The 20439-nt window shown below is 36.3% G+C and overlaps 1 protein-coding gene across 1 annotated transcript; it reads right to left on the reverse strand.

Annotated features, from left to right (window-relative positions):
- Positions 1–33: 33 nt before the first annotated feature.
- On the reverse strand, positions 34–20113 carry LOC121422595 (hyaluronan-binding protein 2-like). Its single transcript, XM_041617745.1, has 14 exons — positions 20060–20113; positions 18884–19035; positions 18221–18334; positions 13238–13351; positions 12197–12310; positions 10930–11043; positions 10461–10574; positions 9269–9382; positions 8247–8430; positions 7266–7516; positions 2694–2836; positions 1373–1547; positions 461–805; positions 34–59 (listed from the first exon to the last, which is right to left on the reverse strand). The coding sequence occupies exons 2-14, from the start codon at positions 19008–19010 to the stop codon at positions 34–36; spliced, it is 1935 nt and encodes a 644-aa protein (XP_041473679.1). The 5' UTR covers positions 19011–19035; positions 20060–20113.
- Positions 20114–20439: the final 326 nt, after the last annotated feature.

Consider the following 20439-nt stretch of genomic DNA (forward strand, 5'->3'; position numbering starts at 1 on the left):
TTATAATAAATATATAGTCTGATCGATCACCTTTTACTCTAAAGTGTTGTTTTTAGATACTATTAGTAAGAAAATGTTGGAATTACAGAATATAATTACGAGGCTTCAATTAATGATGAACACATGGACTGTACTACAGTACACCATAACCTTCACTACTATTGAAGTCCTTATATGATCCCTTTTTAAATGTGATTATCTATTACATATCATTGGAAGATTTGAGTTGTCTCCCACTAAAAGGAAGACAATGACAATTTACAAATAAAACAGTTTACCACCCCCCCCCCAAAATAAAATATTGGATAAAAGTACATAAACCACTAAGGAAACGTCATGAGAGGACTTTTCAGAAATTTTCTCTCACAAGGCCTGTTTTATGATAATTATCACAGTAACAATGCCTCTCGGCCAATCCAAATTAGAAGGAAATGAAGAAAACGCTCCCCTGAATACATACCTCTTGTATGAACAAGGATCCCTTCGGCCAGCGCATTGACTCCTGATAGAAGGGCTATCGGTTCAGGAGAAGTAACAAGCCTAATCCATGCATATTCATTAAAGATTCTATAGAAATGGAGAACAGGTCCATTCCTAGAGTCGACAAGGATTGTGTCAAGGTTTGTAGGCTCGCTTCCATAACCAATGAGTACGGTATCAAGAAGTTGCACAATATCTAGGGTGAAGATGTAGAGATCAATGGCATTCCCTTCAACGGCATTGAGGATCCACTGGTATTCTAGGTATGCCACACGTAGATACGTCACCTCGAATAATCTGCCCGGAAACAGGTCAACTGCCACCACTTTTGATAGAATCAGAAACATAAGGGGTTACAGGATAGTAAGCCAGACTAATCTTGATCATGTAATTGAATAAAATCCATTGATAATGGTTTGCTGATCCAAACTTGAGGACTTGCAACAGGCCTGATGGGTGTGTCAGAAACCTGTTCATAAGTCACAAGCGACTTTACGAATGACTGATAATCCTTTTTGTGGCACATGATAAAAAACAGGCAGATTTACTTTGATGCTCATTTAGTTCCTAAGAAAGAGTTGCCAGTCAATTGTAAAGTCGCTTGTGAGTTATGAACAGCTTTATGAAACATCCACTAGATTGTAACCCTTGTCAAGTTTAAAGGACATCAAATGAATCACCTTACTGATACCTGGTATCTCATAAATGATTAAAGATGCTCTGAAATTCAGATGAACAATTAGCTTTGTATACCTTCATCCATCCATCAAAAACATTTAAAAATTCCTGTAAAGCTTCCATGAAGCCGTAGACACAACCATACACAAACTGTACCATAAGTTTGGTATTGTTTCCTCTTTTTTTTTTGGGGGGGGGATAGTTCAAAGCCCACCTGGTTCAGGTTCAGGTTGTGGGTCAGCTGAAGTAATAAAGTCATAGTATTCAGAGACCTTGGTGTAAACGCCAGGATAGTTTTCTCTTCCACATCCGATGCCAAAGCTAGTAATGCCTATCAGATGGAAGCGACCATCTTGATCTTCACACTGGAGAGGACCGCCTGTGTCACCCTGTTGAAAATAAAATATAACAGAAAAAAAATGGATAAACATTTTTAAGGGGACAATACAGTTGGCTTTACTTCTAATATCAGATTTGCAATCATACAAAATCAGACAAAATTAAAAAAGAATCACCGTTGGTGAAGGTGATGAGAAGTCTATCACTTACGAGGCAAGCTGGATGCAGATAGATAGATAGTACATTCAGCTTGCCGAGGAAGTGATAGTTTGCCTCCTCACCTGAAATAAAGAGGTGATTATATATGCCTTATATTCCGCTTTGGAGCCACTGTAAATGAAGAAACCGATATCAATAAATATCTATGAGAAGAATTTTGATTTTTTTTTAAAATCAATGTTTCCACTGGGGGAAAATCGAGACAATTATTAAAGCTTGTATATATTGCTAGTGGGTACGTAAACTTTGCGCAAGCATCCAAGGTCTTGCTCCAGCAAGATTTATTTTGACCTCACAAAGGAATTTTACCATTACAAACAAACAATAAAGGGGCAATGCACTCAGTGGTAATGATCTCTTCATTTTGTGCATACTATTCATAAGGCATTATGACCTTATTGCTGAAAAAAAGATCGACGAAACAAAACAGGTCCATCACTGCAAGTGATGATTGATGTGGAAACGTTTATCACATGACACATTTTGTCCAATCCTATAGCAAGATAGAAAGTGGAATATAAATCAGCTAATCCATACACCAACTTAATTCATAGGGAACCATCCCAAAAAGAATAATTATCTGAGAAACTTGGTCATGACTGAAATGAAAGAAGCAGAGTGATGATTGATGGGGAAACATTTATCACATGACACATTTTGTCCAATCCTATAGCAAGATAGAAAGTGGAATATAAATCAGCTAATCCATACACCAACTTAATTCATAGGGAACCATCCCAAAAAGAATAATTATCTGAGAAACTTGGTCATGACTGAAATGAAAGAAGCAGAGTGATGATTGATGGGGAAACATTTATCACATGACACATTTTGTCCAATCCTATAGCAAGATAGAAAGTGGAATATAAATCAGCTTATCCATACACCAACTTAATTCATAGGGAACCATCCCAAAAAGAATAATTATTTGAGAAACTCGGTCATGACTGAAATGAAAGAAGCAGAGTGATGCTGACCTGACATGTGTCTGTTGATCCACTTAGATGCCCTGCACATAGCATAGTCGATGTAATGGTATGAGTGGGATAAAATGATTGACATCGAGCCTGATCAAACAACTCCACCATTGCTTCTAGAAGTGTATCAGATACCTGGCCACCTATTGGAGAATATTAACATTACATTTACATGATAGTAGACAACGTTTTTCTAATAGTCTGGTCTGTTAGCGTCAAAAATGCCCTACTTGTGGACACGGTGGACAAAAGCATGATTTTTTCTCCAGACCTTTGTTTATGTATAAGAATTAAGAATGGGGTATGCTCCAAAAAATCTGGCTGCAGGAACAGTGAAAAAATGGGTAAAAATGTCAGAATTTATGAGTTCAGATTTGTCTGATATATAGACTAGCGCTAGTGCAAAACTCAATAGCAGTGCATTATTTTGCATTGGATTAGTTCTTGAATTCAGACCCTTTTTGAACAGATCTTCTGTTTGTCCTCGCATCTCAATGCACCAAATATTTAAAGCAGATGCTAAACAAGCCGAAGGGTGACGGTGGAGGGGGTTGAATGTTGATGTGTATGTACATATTTTGGTCTTGGGGAAAGATGTGCAAGACACATTTTTTGCATGTGTTGGAAATTGTGTTGCCATGGTAACAGTGTATCATTGCAAAAATAAGGTAAAAATCTTGCAGTTGGAACTACTTCCTCTGTTTTCATCCGATTCTCATGAAATTTGGCACACACATTGATCTTGAGGTGAAGATGTCCAAGACTTATTATTGTGTGTCTTTCAGAAATCTTGTTGCCATGGTAACAACATATTATCTGGTGAAAATTGGGGGAAAAACCTTACAATTCAAACTGTTTCATCAGTTTTCAATCAATTTTCATGAAATTTGGCACACACATTGGTATTGAAGTAAAGATGTACTAGGCACTTTTTGTGTGTGTTTCAGAAACTGTGTTGTCATGGTAACATATTATATGGCAAAATTTAGGTAAAAACCTTGCAATTTGAACTACTTCATCATTTTTTTTTTGAACCAATTCTCATGAAATAATTATGGCTCACACATTGGCCTTGAGGTAAAGATGTGCAAGAACCTTTTGTCAGAGAGTGCATTGCCTTGGTAACCACATTTAGCCAGAAATATGGGGAAAACTCATTGTTGATCAGTCTACTTCTCAGTTTTCAGCCTGTGCTCATAAAAGTTGACACAAATATTCATTTTGGGTAAAGATTCATATTCAGTATGAAAAGGGAATCAAGCCTTGGTCATAATGTTGTGTGCATGGAAAAGGAGAAAAATAAGAATGGTGAAAGTTTTTATTAAAGAAAAATCGGACAAGCAAAATAAAGTTATGGCTGCTTTAAAATTAAGATCCCTAAGGCTACTAGTATGTAGAATTCAAATTGGCAACTGGGTAAGTAAATTATGACAAGGGGTGAGGCCGCAAGGACAACTTTCCCATAAGACTAGTACTTAGTTATCAGGATTTTTGGTTTTCTCCTAAATCCCTATTCCATTGGGGCCGTAATATAAACCCGGTAGTATGTTTTACGTAATCATGAAAGAAAGATATAATTTGAAGTAAAACTTTTGAAAAAAAGAAATTTTCCAGTACATGGAAGAGTGGTCCTTGCCTTCTTACATCACTATGACATCACATATGCGGTCAATTTGAAGTCTTCATAGGTATAGTGATTACAAATGTTTATAACTTTAATATGTTCACAACTTTGTTATGGTTTGTCCGATATTGTTCAAACTTTGACCTATAAACTTGTCTGATTTTTCATTTTCCTCTAAAAACAAGTGTTTATTTGGGTTTGATTCCCCTTTATAACGTCATATAATAGCGCAGGGTATTAATCACCTTCAATAATATTTATAGGCTTTTGGGGGGCGGAGAAGGTCCTTAAAAACTGACAACATAAAAATATAGAAGGTTAAAGGCATGACCAGAGGAACTTAAACACTCTAAAAAAAACCTTACATTTTTTTATTGGGGGGGGGGGGCTTTAGAAAATTGCCACACAAAGAGTAAAAGGAAATTATAACGACTAGGAACTTAACCCACCCCCCCCCCCCCCCCAATAAAAAAGGGGGAATCCTTTACACTTCAGCACTTTTAATTTAAAGCCTCAAACATTCTGCTTTGAAAAAAAATGTTTCCGGTGTCCAATTAATCAATGTTTTATTTGAAGCATGAAGCAGGGGCTGTCACAGAAATATACTGAAAAAATTAAATGAAAGAAAATGTAAGGCTAAAATCTATTGTGCACATAGGTATATTTTTGATATGGTATGTTACTGAGTCATGGATATGCAAGTGAATTTCTAAAACAAGTGCAGAGATTTTTTTATATATTTATATTTCTATAATTAGTTGCATGATTAAAGGTACACTTTAAAATATGTCAGAAAAAATATACTTAGAGAGAGACAGGAAACAGAAGGAGATGGCATGGTGAAGCTCAAAATCAAGAGTGATGTGAAAGTTAAAAAGAAAGAGTAGGAACGGAATATGAATATGAATAAAAGACTGAGTAGCAGAATATAAATAAACAATGGTTAATTGGGTACTGTAAACATTTTTTTTATCAAATCAGAATGCATTAAACTTTAAATGAATGGTCTGAAGTGCAAAGGACTCTTCTTACCTTTGAAGGGGGGGGGGGCATTTTCTGCTATAAAGTATATTAGACCCCTATTTTTTCGGGGGGGGGGGGGGTTAAGTTCCTAGTCATAATCCTTTAACTGTAATTTTTATGAGGTCATTTTCTAAAGACCCCCCCTCAAAAAAAAGAGAGTAATGTCTAGCTTTAAAAATGCATTGACCCCTGAGGGACAAAGGTGTAGACTGGTTTGAGCATGGGGAAACAGAACTAAAAGTGGTATGGGGAGGGGTGCACATCTTGGGGAGGTGGAACTAAGGTTTGGAAAATCAGCTGTTGAAAGTAGAAGGGGTACACATTTTGTTTTGCTTGCCAGTGTTGGAACTCCTCTGCTTCAGCAGAAGGTTTCATATTCACCCAGTGTACCTCCAGCCTATATGCTCTTAAGGGGATGCGTTTTTTAAGAGTGTTTATCATTTTTATGTTTCTAATGGCCACTGCCTTTAACCTCCTTTGATGTCAGATTTAAAGGACTAATCCTGCCCCTTCCCCCTAAACCCAGAAATATTAATGAAGGTGATTAATACCCCCACATTTTAATGCAGAGAAGACATTTAGAATTTAATATGAATCTTTACCCTAAGATGAATATTTCTTCCAATTTTTATGAGCACTGACTAAAACAGGGGAAGAAGTTTGATCCACAATAAGTTTTCCTACATTTCTGGCTATCATAATTATGTGGCTACCCTTGTAATGCACTCTCTGACAAATGCAAAAAAGGTTCACATCTTTACCTCAAGGCCAATGTGTGAGCCAAATTTCACGAGAATTGGTTCAAAACTGATGAAGTACTTCAAATTGCAAGTTTTTTACCTAAATTTTGCCATATGATATTTTGTTACCATGACAACACAGTTTCTGAAACACACACAAAAAGTGCCTAGTACATCTTTACTTCAATACCAATGTGTGTGCCAAATTTCATGAGAATTGATTGAAAACTGATGAAGCAGTTTGAATTGTATTTTTTTCCCCAATTTTCACCATATAATATGTTGTTACCATGGCAACAAGATTTCTGAAAGACACACAAGTGTGTCTTAGACATCTTCACCTCAAGACCAATGTGTATGCCAAATTTCATGAGAATCGGTTAAAAACAGAGGAAGTGGTTCTAACTGCAAGATTTTTACCTTATTTTTGCAATAATACACTGTTACCATGGCAACACAATTCCCAACACATGCAAAAAAATGTGTCTTGCACACCTTTACCCCAAGACCAAAATATGTACATACACACCAACATTCAACCCCCTCCACCGTCACCCTTCGGCTTGGTTAGCATCTTCATTCAGATATTTGGTGCATTGAGATGCGAGGACAAACAGAAGATCTGTTCAAAAAGGGTCTGAATTCAAGAACTAATCCAATGCAAAATAATACACTGCTATTGAGTTTTGCACTAGCGCTAGTCTATATATCAGACAAATCTGAACTCATAAATTCTGACATTTTTACCCATTTTTTCACTGTTCCTGCAGCCAGATTTTTTGGAGCATACCCCATTCTTAATTCTTATACATAAACAAAGGTCTGGAGAAAAAATCACGCTTTTGTCCACCGTGTCCACATAATTTCGCTAACTGACCAGACTATAATAGAATAATTCATTGGAAACGTGTTTATTTCATTACATTTGTTAATGTTTTGGTTATGGGGTGCTTTGTGACATATTGTACCAAAAATATTGCCATGGCTATCATGGCTACCCTCCCCTATCCCTCAAAAAAAGGCTATGCTGAAAGGCTATCTAGGAGAAAGGTGAATAGGGCAAAATGGAAATAGCCTGAATCGGTCACTGCTTTCTGTTATTATTGATCATAATAGGCCTATTTTTGACTAATGCTATAGTTTGGATTTGAAGCATGAATAAGATACTTCCGCAGAAATATGTACCTTCAGATGTGTGTCCCCATCCTGTTACGTAACATGCTTTAAACGTAGTAGATGCACCATGATTATGGACACAGATTGGTTGGATATAGTCATTGTACTCAAGCAAGCTGAACTTGATTACAGCAATGTCATTAGTGATAGTATTGATATCATAGTCTGGATGGATAGCAGCTTGAACCTCCATTTGGACATGGTATGGAGACGTCATGGAGAGTTTGAGATCGCCCAGAACTGCAGTATCAAACTTTTTCCTGAAAGAAAATTGTATCATTTTAATGTGAAATATAAATGACAGATCTATACCTATTACACTTTCTTGGGGGCAGAAGAAAGCTTTAGCTATTTATATTTCACTGAAATATCAATGTTACATTTACATGCATCTACAGAAATGGGATATATATATAGGCCTATATATGTAACATATTGATCTTTAAGTATAGCTTTTCATGTGATTCTTTAAACAACTGAGGTAATTTCCTATTCATTAAAATGTCATATTTGTACTCTTGTTTACATTGTACTCTTTGTTTACAGTGAAACCTTCTCAAAAGCCACCAACTAGACTAGAGGCCAAATGTAGAAAGAGTAGATAAAATGCATCTTTATTTCAACCAATCATGTCTAAAACTTGCATTAAATGTTGTGGATATGAGCTATTTTTCAACACAAATTTTCCTACAGACTCCTTCAAACGGAAAATATTATGAGCAGTAAGTTCAAAAGTGAAAAATTAGGAAAGAAACAAGCACTATGCTTCAGCAAGTTTACCTATATGTCTTGGAGACTGAATATATTTTTTATAGACCCAAGCCCACATCTACGCAGGCTCAGTCATGTACATGTTAAATGAAGGAAGATACTAATAAGACACCAAGTGAAACAGACAATATCACAATTTATAGTGTGACGCACCAAATCAGTAGGCCAATAAGCTACGTGTATATGGATTCCCTAACATAATTCAACATGGATTCTTACACGCAATGGGCAGCGGTGATTGCTCTGGTACTGTTGATGAGTACAGCGGCACAACGATGGACATTTGAACGGTCTCGGAGAGATACCATCCAGGGCCAATCTCCGAGCTGAGTCTGTGAACCACCGATGATACGAGGACTGGAAGATGAAAGGGCCGGTCGGTTTCCACAATCTGTAGACATTACTGTAAAGGCCGAACCATATTAAAGTGAATGGGAGAATGGATAGGTTTACGGATCATACGTTCATGAATTGGGATGGAGAAAAGATGGTCAATAAGGAAAGGAAAAAATTAGATAAATTTTGTAGATGACAAAATGTCCCTGTGATATGCAGTCAGTGAAACGTTTTTAACATAACAATTCTAAAGAGAACTATTGGATATCATATACCAGTATGCATTAGTATTCAACCTACCAACACTTCAACCTAGCGGTGATAGATGGTGTTATATCACAATCTGCATGGCCCAGAGTGATATAGTGGAGCGACCTACACCACTTGAAATTCGCCATCTATTTTTACTAGGTTGAATGCTAGGGCAAAAAGCTATAGCTGTATAATTCCATCTCCCAAACAGTAGACAGATTGATAAAGAAAATACCGACAGCAGACTACCCTGAATTTTCTCTTGGAAATAAGAAGTCTGAAATAAGATAATTTCTTACTTCTATACATGTATATTTGAGGACGTTCTCCAAACATGCTGTATACTATCTGCTTGAATACTGGTGCATGCACATTGAAATCTAAATTGTTAACCTCACAAGATGACATGGAAAGCGACAGTGATCGTGTACTAAAATAAAGTTATTCATATTAAATAAACATTAAAGAAAAGAAATAACCACTGGAATGATGCTACCATGTTTGTCTACAGAATAATAGCATGAAGTTAATGTTCAAAACAGAATTTTTTATATGTTTTGATCACTATTAAGGCTCAATTTACAAAGATCATGTGAATGAGGCCACGTTATCCTAACATATAAACATTTGAAGTGTGTTCTGACTGGTCTTACCGTATTCACAATTCATCCCTGTGAATCCATTGGTACAAAAACAGAAATAGGAGCCATTAGTATTGTTACACTGTCCTCCATTTTCACAAGGGCCACTGGTACATTCATCAATATCTAAACATTCAGAAAAGATAGTCTATGTATTAGTCAGAGACTTTGGGTGCTGCCCAGTGGCGGTGATTTCATGTAGAGTAGGGGGGGGGGCAAAAATTATCAGACTTGTGGATCCCTTCTACACACAGCAAAATCAACCACAAAAACGATTTTAGGGTACTAATTGATGGGTATACCAGGGCTCAAGTTGAAAATTCAAAGTGGCATGGCCATTTTTAAAAAGACACTAGTTCAGCTTGGGGAAAAGTGGCCTTCGATACTCCAACACTTCAAGCAGCATCAAGGCCATTGTAAAGGGCAGAAGGCCATCTTAATGGGTAGATAATTCTGGTCAAGAGGGCTAATGCTAATTTTTCTAAAAATAACAGGTTTGCAGCACAACTTAACATGGCTGTCAATTATGTGCTGTAAATGAATGCCTCATTAAAGAGGACTTGAAAATTTGTAAAATCTAGCTTATTTTCATCACATTTATCTTTGGACAAATGGGCAAATACAAAATCTATTCAGAATGTTAAGAGAATGTTAGAAAAAAATGTTAAAACTTTCTATCAAGCGGGAACACAACCCCATCCCTCAAACAAATCCCCACAACTCAATATGCCATCTCTGGAGCTGAATTTGGTGAGCATCAGAACACACAAAAAATAATTTTTTAATTTATCTTCTCCCATCCACAATAATACTCTCCTGTATATAGATTTGAATGATAGAATTTCTTTTGAAGTCAAACTTATTTTTCTAACGATAATAGTTCACTATGATTTTTTTTAGCTTATCAACATTAAAAATACTTTAAGCATTTCCTTTTCATGTTAATTCCATAGTCGGTGGAGTGGGGGGGGTTGTATTCTGGTGACCCGGGATTCCCAATTGGAATGGGCTAATGCCCATTGGAAAGGCATTTAAATCCTCATTACCATGGGTCCCTCTGAGAAGACCTTAAGCTGTCGGTCCTCTGGTTGCTTGCTTACAAGCAGTCATGCTTTCTTAGCAATCAGGTAAAAAAATCACTATCAATTGCCTTTTAAAACCACAATTAAAATAAATCATTTCTCAATAATTTGAACAGCCTTACCTTGTTGACAATCATGTCCCATATATCCATTGGGACAGAAACATGTGTAGGAGCCGAAGATGTTCTTACACAGACCCCCATGTTGACAAGGGCTGTTCACACATTCATCTATATCTGTAAACGGCACAATATGGTATATTTCATGGAAATTGGTACATACTCAAATTACAAAACCATTAGCCCTATACTCATTAATACAATAAAGTAGTCAAATTTCCTCTACGACTTGAAAAAACATATAATATATAATGGAGTTGAAGCCACTGGATACAGCTGTGTATTTGCATAATACAATAAATGTTGCATATAATAACTGCTTTTTAATATTGGATACATTTTAGGACTTCATAGTTTACATGAAAATAACAAGTCCATGAAGACAATCAGCATTCCTTTGGAAAGCCATATCAATTTTTAATAAAATGCAAACCTACATATATAGCCTTCTAGAGTCATTAAAAGGAATTACCTTGGTCACAATTTATCCCTGTGAATCCATCGACACATGTACAGTTATAGGAGCCTTCAGTATTGTCACACTGTCCTCCATTTTCACAAGGGCCACTTGAACATTCATCAATATCTATATACATTCAGAAAATTAATACCGGTACTGTACATTAGTCATAAATCTTGAGTGCTGATCAGTGGTAGTGATTTCATGTAAAGAGTGGGGGGGGGGCAAAAATTATCAGACTTGTGAATCCCTTCTACACACATCAAAATCAACCAATTATGTAACTCATTGTACAAAAAAGATTTTAGGGTACTAATTGATGGGTATACCAGGGCTCAAGTTGAAAATTCAAAGGGGCAAGGCCATTTTTAATAAGACACTAATTCAGCTTGGGGAAATGTGGCCTTCGATACTCCAACATTTCAAGCGGCATCAAAGCCATTGTAAAGGGCATGAGGCCATTTTAAAGGGCAGCTAATTCTAGTAAAAAGGGTGCCAATGGTAATTTTATAAAAATGACAGGTTTGCAGCATAACCTTACATGGCTGTCAATTAATTCAAGCCCTGGTATCATGTGCTGTAAATGAATGCCTAATTAAAGAGGACTTGAACATTTTTAAAATGTAGCTTATTTTCATTACATTTATCTTTGGACATATGGGCAAACACAAAATCTATACAGAATGTTACAAGAACAGAAAAAATGCCAAAGCTTTTTGTCAGGTGGGAAAAAACATATTGGGAAGGGAATATACCCCCCATCCAACCAGAAATGCGATCTCTGGAGCTGAATTTGGTGAGCATCAGAACAGAAAAAAAGTAATTCGGTGCACTATATATCCACTGGTACACATACATGTGTAGGAGCCAAGGGTGTTCTCACAAATACCCCCATGTTGACAAGGGCTGTTCACACATTCATCAATATCTATGAACAGGATAATATGGTACATTACATGGAAAAGGGTCCATACTCTTGATTTCAAAGTACAAATATGAGAACCATTAAACTCATTAAAGTAAATTAGTCAGATTTCATTTCAGATCTGAAAGAAAATAATCGTATAAAAAGTGCAGAAATGAAGCCACCGGATTCAGTTGTGTATTTTCATAGTAAATGCCACATTACAATATACTGCATTTTAACATTGGATATATTGTAGGTCGCTTCATAGTTTACATCAAGTCCACGAAGACAATAAGCGTTCCTTTGGAAAGCTATATCAATTTTAACCTACATCTCTTCTATAGCCCTAAATAGTCTCTAATATTGTCTTACCTTGTTCACAATTCATCCCCATATATCCATCAGTACATATGCATCTGTAAGTGCCATCAGCATTTTCACATTGGGCTCCATTTTCACAAGGATCATTCACACATCTGTCTATACCTGAGTGAGTGCAAGAGTAGAACATGGTACACTGAGCAAGTATTTATGAACAGAGTAAATGTATTGTCAAATTAATGCCCATATCAAGAAAAGGAACGATGAACAAGTCTAAGTCAAATATCAGTGGGCCAGAACAGCAGTTTTGTCCTATTTTCAGAGCTGATGGAAAATTGCAGGTGTATTGTTGTCCAGCTAATCAAGTCAAGGACACTTTTGATTCAGCGATTTTTGACAGACTATTTTTGTTCTTTGTCGTGACCAGCACTTGACAATATCTGTTCTAGAATCCTTCTTATACACCGCTGAATTATAATTTCCAAGGTGAGCAAATGTAGCTATCGGAAACAAAGCTGAGAAAAGATAGCAACATCTAATATCACATAAAAACCAATTTCATCCAATCCAATGATTACAATATTTGTTTTATATTCATCAGAAAAAATATGTTATTATAGAATAAATATGGAGCATATGTATTCACTATATGGATAGGAACACCGAAAACTGAAGTATTGTGGCTAAATTCAAGCAAAAGCTTAAGAATTTTAAGTTCTGCATTGGTGTGATCAGTGCATGCATTAAAATGTAGTAAGCACAATCACAAGTGCATTTTTTTTAATTTGAACATGAGCTAATCAAGGTTTGCCTAAATGTAGACTAATGTGGACTTTTCTATATTTTTATTTATTGAATGGTTTATTTAAAACTACTCAATGAACAACAAAATGCCCTGGATTATGATCAATTTACAATATTTACAAATATATCAAAAATACAACATACAATTTATTACAAAAAAATTATATCAAAGATAACAAGCCCAAAGAAAGTTGATGGTTTACAAGATAGAATTAATGGAAGTGGCTAAAAGATTCACATCTCAGCTTGAAGCCCAACGATTTGTGTTTAAGCAAATGATGTTCTTACTTTGTTCACAATGCATTCCTGTGAATCCATCAGTACAGATGCAGGTATAGGACCCCTCAGTAATATCACATTGTCCTCCATTTTCACAGGGGTTATTCATACATTCATCAATGTCTGAAAGGGTGATAATGTGAGATAAACAATGTGGTTCACTAACCAAGAGTCGACTGATTTCACGATCAATAAAATGTGGAATATGGTCTTTTGGTCCCTAGATGACCTTTGACCCCATCATCCATAACAATTTACCCAAAGATCATTAATACCAAGTGTGAACATAATTGATGCAGAAATAAAAAGATGAGAGCAATTTGAACAAAAAGTTGACAGTTTGGGCCTTGAGTGACCTTTAATTGACCCCATCATCCTCAACAAAACACATATGGCATTACTTATGATCCTTTGAAACATATCGAAATTGATGCACACATATAGAAATGAGAACAAGTTGCACATAACCTAATATCAATTGACCTTTTGACCCCTACATGACCTTTAACCCATCCCCAACAATAAACACATGGTATAATACCTATACAGGTCCTTTGGCTCAGAAATAAAGAAATGAGAGCAAATTAATTGAACAAAAAAAATAACATTTTGGAAGAGACTACCAGACCAATGGACACCAGAACAACTCCGTTCAGAGTAACATTAACAAATTGTCAAAAACGTTTTTGAAATTTGTTTGATGAATCAAAATCTTAAAATCAAATTTAATTAATAAATGAAAAATTAGAAGAGATTTCACTTCGGGAAATCTAATATACAGATATAGTTATAGTTGAAACTCATGACAGTGCCCAACAACTAGTAACAGCCGGATACCGAACACGAAGTGGCGATGTCCCCATGCCATGGTCCCCGAGGCCAAAGCCTACCAGTACCAACCAAGAAGTTGTACAAGTGATGGCGAGATGCATTTTCCGCGAGCTGTTGCACCTTGATTTCCCCGAAGCCAACCGCCGCGCTGGCCCAACGCTGATGTTGATTTCGTCGGGCAAGTGGGCAACACCCGGCACAGAAAAAAAATATTTGCTCTCGTTATTTCCCGACAAGGCATCTCAATGCGACGAGCAGTCAGTCGATCATTGTTTTCGAAATCTCACGAGAAATCTCTGCAAAATTATTAATACCGTTGTTTGACACAGTCCAGTGATGATGTGGTGCCTGCTGGCAGTAACACAACGTACGTGGATGCGGTCGTGGATGACGGCAAATTAAGGACACCCGTGTAGTGTGGCTCTCGTCAGGTCGCAGGAGTTTGACCGGAGGTGAATGCATGTGGGGATAACTTCGTCAGTTTTCCAGTGATAGTTGATAATGCATCAACAGCTCACTTATATATTCATATTTTGTCGTGATAATTTTTATTTGCTTTAGCTTTCGCACTTTTTTTCTCCGAAATCGTGTACAAAAACGCAAAAATGACCATCTGATAATGATTTCATTTGCATGCGTATGGCAGAATTCGGCTTAGACAGCTGGCAGCCGTCTGTTTCGAGGAGTTTTTAACATTTTTTTTTGTTATTTCATTTGGTGAGTGAAGCCAAAGGAGTTCAGCTGAACAACCAACATAACAGAGACCGAAGCTTTTGGTCTAAATTCGGCTCAGCCCCCCCCCCATCCACTTTCAAAACCCGTAGTTCCGCGGCCCGTGATAGGTGCAATCGGAATGATTTGTTTCTTTATTACATCATCTCCCAACCCCAACTTCTAACAAAATTTATTTACAGCATGAAAGCACCTGAACCTCCAATAATTAGCTAGTGGATATTTGTGAAAATATCATACAAGAACAAAACAGCTCTAAAGTCAGGGGTGCATGCTTTTGTGATTTATACTTCTTAAGCCCTAAAATATACCTATGAAAAAAAATATAAGTACCTCAGAATATGGATCCAGGGCCGTCGCCAGGGGGGGTGCGGAGGGTGCGAACGCACCCCCCCTTCAGAACCAAAAAAAAAAAAAAAATCAGCCAGTGTCCTTCGCAGACTACATCATTACACGAGAGTAACAATGGGCATGGAGCGGCTGTCTTCCCTAGCTTTGATACATATCCATTACAACTATCCTCATGACACAGAGAAGATAATTAATAGGTTTGCTAATATGCATCCCCGGAAAATGGCTTTGGCCAACCTCGTCTTTGTTGACCAGTAGGCAGTACATTTGTATGACCATCTAGCAACATGGTAAGCCAGTATCCTTCACAGACACCGAAACTGCATTGAGGAACAATAGGCATGTTGACCAGTATGTACTTTCTATATCCATTCTGGCCGGCGGGCTATATGACTGCATGAAATTGAGTTAATACGTTGTTTTTTGTGTTTTTGTTTTTTTTTCATAAAAAGCACCCCCCCCTAGAAAAAAGCTGGTGACGGCCCTGGGATCTGACATTTTATGCTTAAAATAATAATTGAAATATATGCAAAATAAGCCCCGGGAATAAGCCATCTCACTTTGATTACACTGTACTGGCACAGAGTGGAAATCTCAATCACACTATATTGGTCACTAAAGGGGGCGATCGCCCCACCAATGAAAATATTGGGGTGGCAAGCATATCGTTTTGCCCCCCCCCCCCCACAATTCCATAAGTGCAAAACAGAAAAAAAAAATGTAATGTTACACAGAAATCAGCAAATTAATCAAACACAATACAATAGTTTTTACATCTACATGTACACTAAATCATGATTTCTCCAAGCGCTCCGCGCGGGAAATGATTCCATCTATTATCTGCAACTTTTGTTAAGGTAGGCGCTACATTTACGCAGGAATCTCATATCGGGCATTATTCTGTCAATGAATAAACAAGAAAATGGCAAAACCCTTTATCCATAGGTGGATCCAGGTGAGTTATGTATGTCTCTAAATTAATTCTAACAAACTACTTAATACAACCCTTTCCATGACAGTTGATCAAAAATTTCTGTTTGAGATTTGCGCTCGCATCGATTGTTAAAAAAGTATTAACTCATGCATCCTATTCATAGTAATACAAGTGTTTAAAATGTCAAGTTTTGTGGCCATAGTATCAATAAATTTCGCGCTCTCATTAGGCTTATTATTAATAAATAGGCCTAAGGCAAGAAATCTAACTTGACAATGCGAAGAGGAGGGATTTGCAACATTTGCTCAGATGAAAAACTTATCATCCCAACAAATAAGGAAAACTCGCTTAACCGAAGATCTGAGCTGATTAAGGCCTGGTCACACCGCCCAAGCGTTGTTGGAGCGGAGAGAAAAAATCATCACCGCTCGCTACCGTTCATCATTTTCGATTTCGATTGTTTGTTTTTTTTTCCGATTTTTGTTTTCGATTTTTTTTCCCAATCTTCTGAGCGAAATTCGACCCTCTTTCCCTACCGCTCCACAACCGCTCTACAACGCTCGGGCTCACAAAATTTGGGGAAAAAGTCGAAATAAAAAACAATCGAAATAGTGAACGGTTGCGAGCAGTGATGATTTCTTCTCTCCGCTCCACGACCGCCACAAAAGAAAAAAAACAACGAACCACCGGACCATGAAACGCATCCATTGCGCTAACCAACATGACCAAGGGGCTTCACCAAATCCAACTACACTGTAGCTTCAATGTCCGTGATCGAGGCGCGAAACCATTGGTAGACCAGAGTTTAGAAAAATTCATATACTGCATACGGTATATATAATCAGAGGCGTCGGTTATGGGGGGGGGGCGATCGCCCCACCAATGAAAATATTGGGAGGGGCAAACATATCATTTTGCCCCCCCCCCATAATTCCGCATGTGCTAAAAATAAAATAAGATTGTAATGTTACACAGAAATCAGCAAGCGAGATTGAGATACACAACTCGTTCTAAAATCGTGCTCAAAGGGTCAACTTTTCAGATTGGAATATAAAAAAATTTCAGCTCGCGCTTCGCGCTCGCATCATTTTTGTAACAAAACCCCATACTTTCCATGATTAAATAGGTGAATATGGTCCCGTTTTCAGTTTTAAACCTCAAAAGAAGTCCCACTTCGATTTTCAATAATCTTTTGTTGGATATATATATATATATATCTTCTTTATTAAAAACGTCCATTAAACTTTTTTTTTCAGATCGAAATATCAACATTTTCAGCTCGCACTTCGCGCTCGCATTTATCTGCTAGTGAGATATGTATGTATATATATATATATATATGTCTCTGTGTGTGTGTATATATATATATATATATATATATATATATATATATATATATATATATATATATATATATATATATACATATATATATATATACACATATATATAGGCATATGTGTGTGGGTGTGATCGAGCGCCTTTGGAAAATTGATTTATGATTTTGCCCCCCCATCTGAAAAATGGATCGACGCCCCTGATATATATATCAAAATTAAAAAAATAATTTACTTTATTTATAATATATATATATATATATATATATATATATATATATATATATATATATATATATATATATGCACACACACAACATTAAAAGAGGCAAATAGGTAATACATTGTAGTTCCAACAAAGTTTATTTCCAAGTCCAAATTTTCGACGTAAACCTCACGTCTTCCTTGTCAGGGATATAAAGCTCACAGTCCCTGCATCACTGACGAAGACGTGAGGTTTACGTCGAAAATTTGGACTTGGAAATAAACTTTGTTGGAACTACAATGCATTACCTATTTGCCTCTTTTAATGTTTGTGTGTGTGCATATATATATATATATATATATATATATATATATATATATATATATATATATATATATATATATATATATATATACATATATACATGTATATATATGCATGTATATATATATAATGTTGATTTATGACTCATGATTTTGCCCCCCCCCCCCACCTCTGAAAAATGGATCGACGCCTCTGCCATACAATTATTGTCAATCATAACTTGACCTTTTGTATCGGGGGTAGGAGTTCTGAGACGGGGGAAATGAAATATTATTTACCATATTGACATGACTTTCCGGTATATCCTTCCTGGCATGTACACGTGTAATCCGATGTGTTAGGGATGTTATTACATAACCCTCCATTGCTACACGGATCGAAGTCACACGCAGCTGTTATACATAAATTAAAGTAAACGGTATTATGTCAATTATATTTGAATGAAAATGAAACGGTAAATTTTACTTGAACAATATTGTTTTGAATATGATTTTTTTTATGACTGCAGGAAGAGGTCCGAAGAGACCATGATTTCCTCGGCCTGGGCCTATATAAGCAATCAGTATGTATTGATGCAAAAAGGCATATATTATACGCATTTTTTCTATGCAGCATTATTAAAGATTACCCAGTTTTCGTATCTTCCACGGGGAAGTGAACGACAAACAAGTGTGAGATTACAGATGTAAGTGATAATGCCATCACCATTACCTTAATTATTATTTTTAATATATAAATTTAGAAACGCATACCAGTTTGTAAATATCATAAAAATTAGAGACGAAGTACTACCAGAAAAAAATATATTGTGACCGCAGAACATGAGTCTCAAATTAAAAAAAAAGCAAATTATTTCATTATATTGCACCGTTTAGTCTAAATTAATGCCCATTTAACGACGAAAGAACTTCACAACTAGATAAACTTTAATCATTACGTACGTGTTAAAATGTCGATGACGGCAGTTCTACCCATTGCATTCTGCATATTTGGTGTCAGGTTATCAAGCATGAACTCGAGTGCATTGCTCCGTTCGGTTTCATTCACAGGTATGTTGTACGTTATCATTAGATCTAACTTTATACTCCCTGGGCTGTTTAGAGAAGATTGAATTCAAAGTTTATTATTAGGCACATTTCGTTGATGCCTGTAAATAGCAGATAGTACACTGCAAAAACCCCGGTGTTGATTTAACACCAGTCCGGAATCTATATATGTCCACACCAGAGAAGTGAAACAACACAAATTTGGAACCAAACCGATGCTGTTTTAATACTAATTGGTGTTGTATAAACACCTATCTGGTGTTAGACAAAAAAACAAACTGGTGTTGTTTCACATCTCTCTGGTGTGGACATATATAGATTCAATAAACAATATAAAAATGGTAATAATGAGTCGTCTTTTCCAATGCTGTATTGCATTGTTACGAAGACATGCAATTGTTTCAATGTGATTAAATCATGAGTTGAATGCAATATTGCAATTACTGTGTAATTTATGGTGTCATATCATAGTATAAAGTAGGCTTAATTTGAAGTTTAATCACAATGAATGAAGAATTCGAATTATTTTAAACTTTTATGCACATTATTGATGGGTATCAAATAATTATCATCCATGCCATTATCATTATTATTATATCAGCCCCTTGGTAATACCTTGGTCACATTTGATCTGCGGCGGCCGTACGGTGAGTCGACAACAGCCGTGTTATTAATTTCAGTTCAAACCACCTATATGTAGTTGGTACAAAAAATGTTGAAACGGCTGTTTTCGACTCGCCGTACGGCCGCCGTAGAGCAAATGTGACCATGGTATCACTAGGTGTGCACTTGTTTGAAAAAAAGTGTGTGAGGGGGTGTCCAGATGGTGGGGGCTTTCAAGAGGCCATGTCCCCCCCAGAAAAAGAAGCAAATAAAACCAATAAAAAAGAGAAAAGGAGAGAATAGAAAATTCAAAGATTGATATAAATTACTTTCATATTATATCAATCTATCATATATAGATTTTTGTATTGGAAAGGTCAAACATTTCGCTCCATCTGGCATATCTGGCCACCTCAAAATTTCTTCTGTTACTTTTTTTCTTCCCCCATCGAATAATTGTATATTTACCTCACTGATAAAATGATGGCTTCTCTGTAATATATGTCGTTTTGATATGTCGCATCAATCTACAAGAAAAAAAAATGATTATAAACAGTGCCTCTACAACAAACCGAAACAAGAATAAAATAGCATAATATCTTATTTTCAGAATTCAGACGTTATTAGTGGATATTCTAAAGGTTTGTCGTCAAGTAGGTCGATCGAATACGACCATAAAACCTGCCGCTTGCAAACACTGAAGGAACCTGCAGACCTATAATAACTTTTCTCTATTGTTTTTTTTTTTTTTTGTTTAGAAAGTATATTATTATTATTATCATTCCTTCCCTAATGAAAATCCATGTAAAGGTCGACGATATACTGTTTTTTCCAGATACTCCTATTAC

This window comes from Lytechinus variegatus, chromosome 10, assembly GCF_018143015.1.
Source record: "Lytechinus variegatus isolate NC3 chromosome 10, Lvar_3.0, whole genome shotgun sequence".
In the NCBI taxonomy this organism is placed as follows: domain Eukaryota; kingdom Metazoa; phylum Echinodermata; class Echinoidea; order Temnopleuroida; family Toxopneustidae; genus Lytechinus; species Lytechinus variegatus.

Coding starts and splice junctions, on each gene's coding strand:
- LOC121422595 (XM_041617745.1), bottom strand. CDS start 19,010: ATGATAACGTACAACATACCTGTGAATGAAACCGAACGGAGCAATGCA. Junction 2,837..7,265: donor ATGGGGACACACATCTGAAG/GTACATATTTCT, acceptor ATTCTCCAATAG/GTGGCCAGGTATCTGATACA. Junction 1,548..2,693: donor GATCAACAGACACATGTCAG/GTCAGCATCACT, acceptor TATTTTCAACAG/GGTGACACAGGCGGTCCTCT.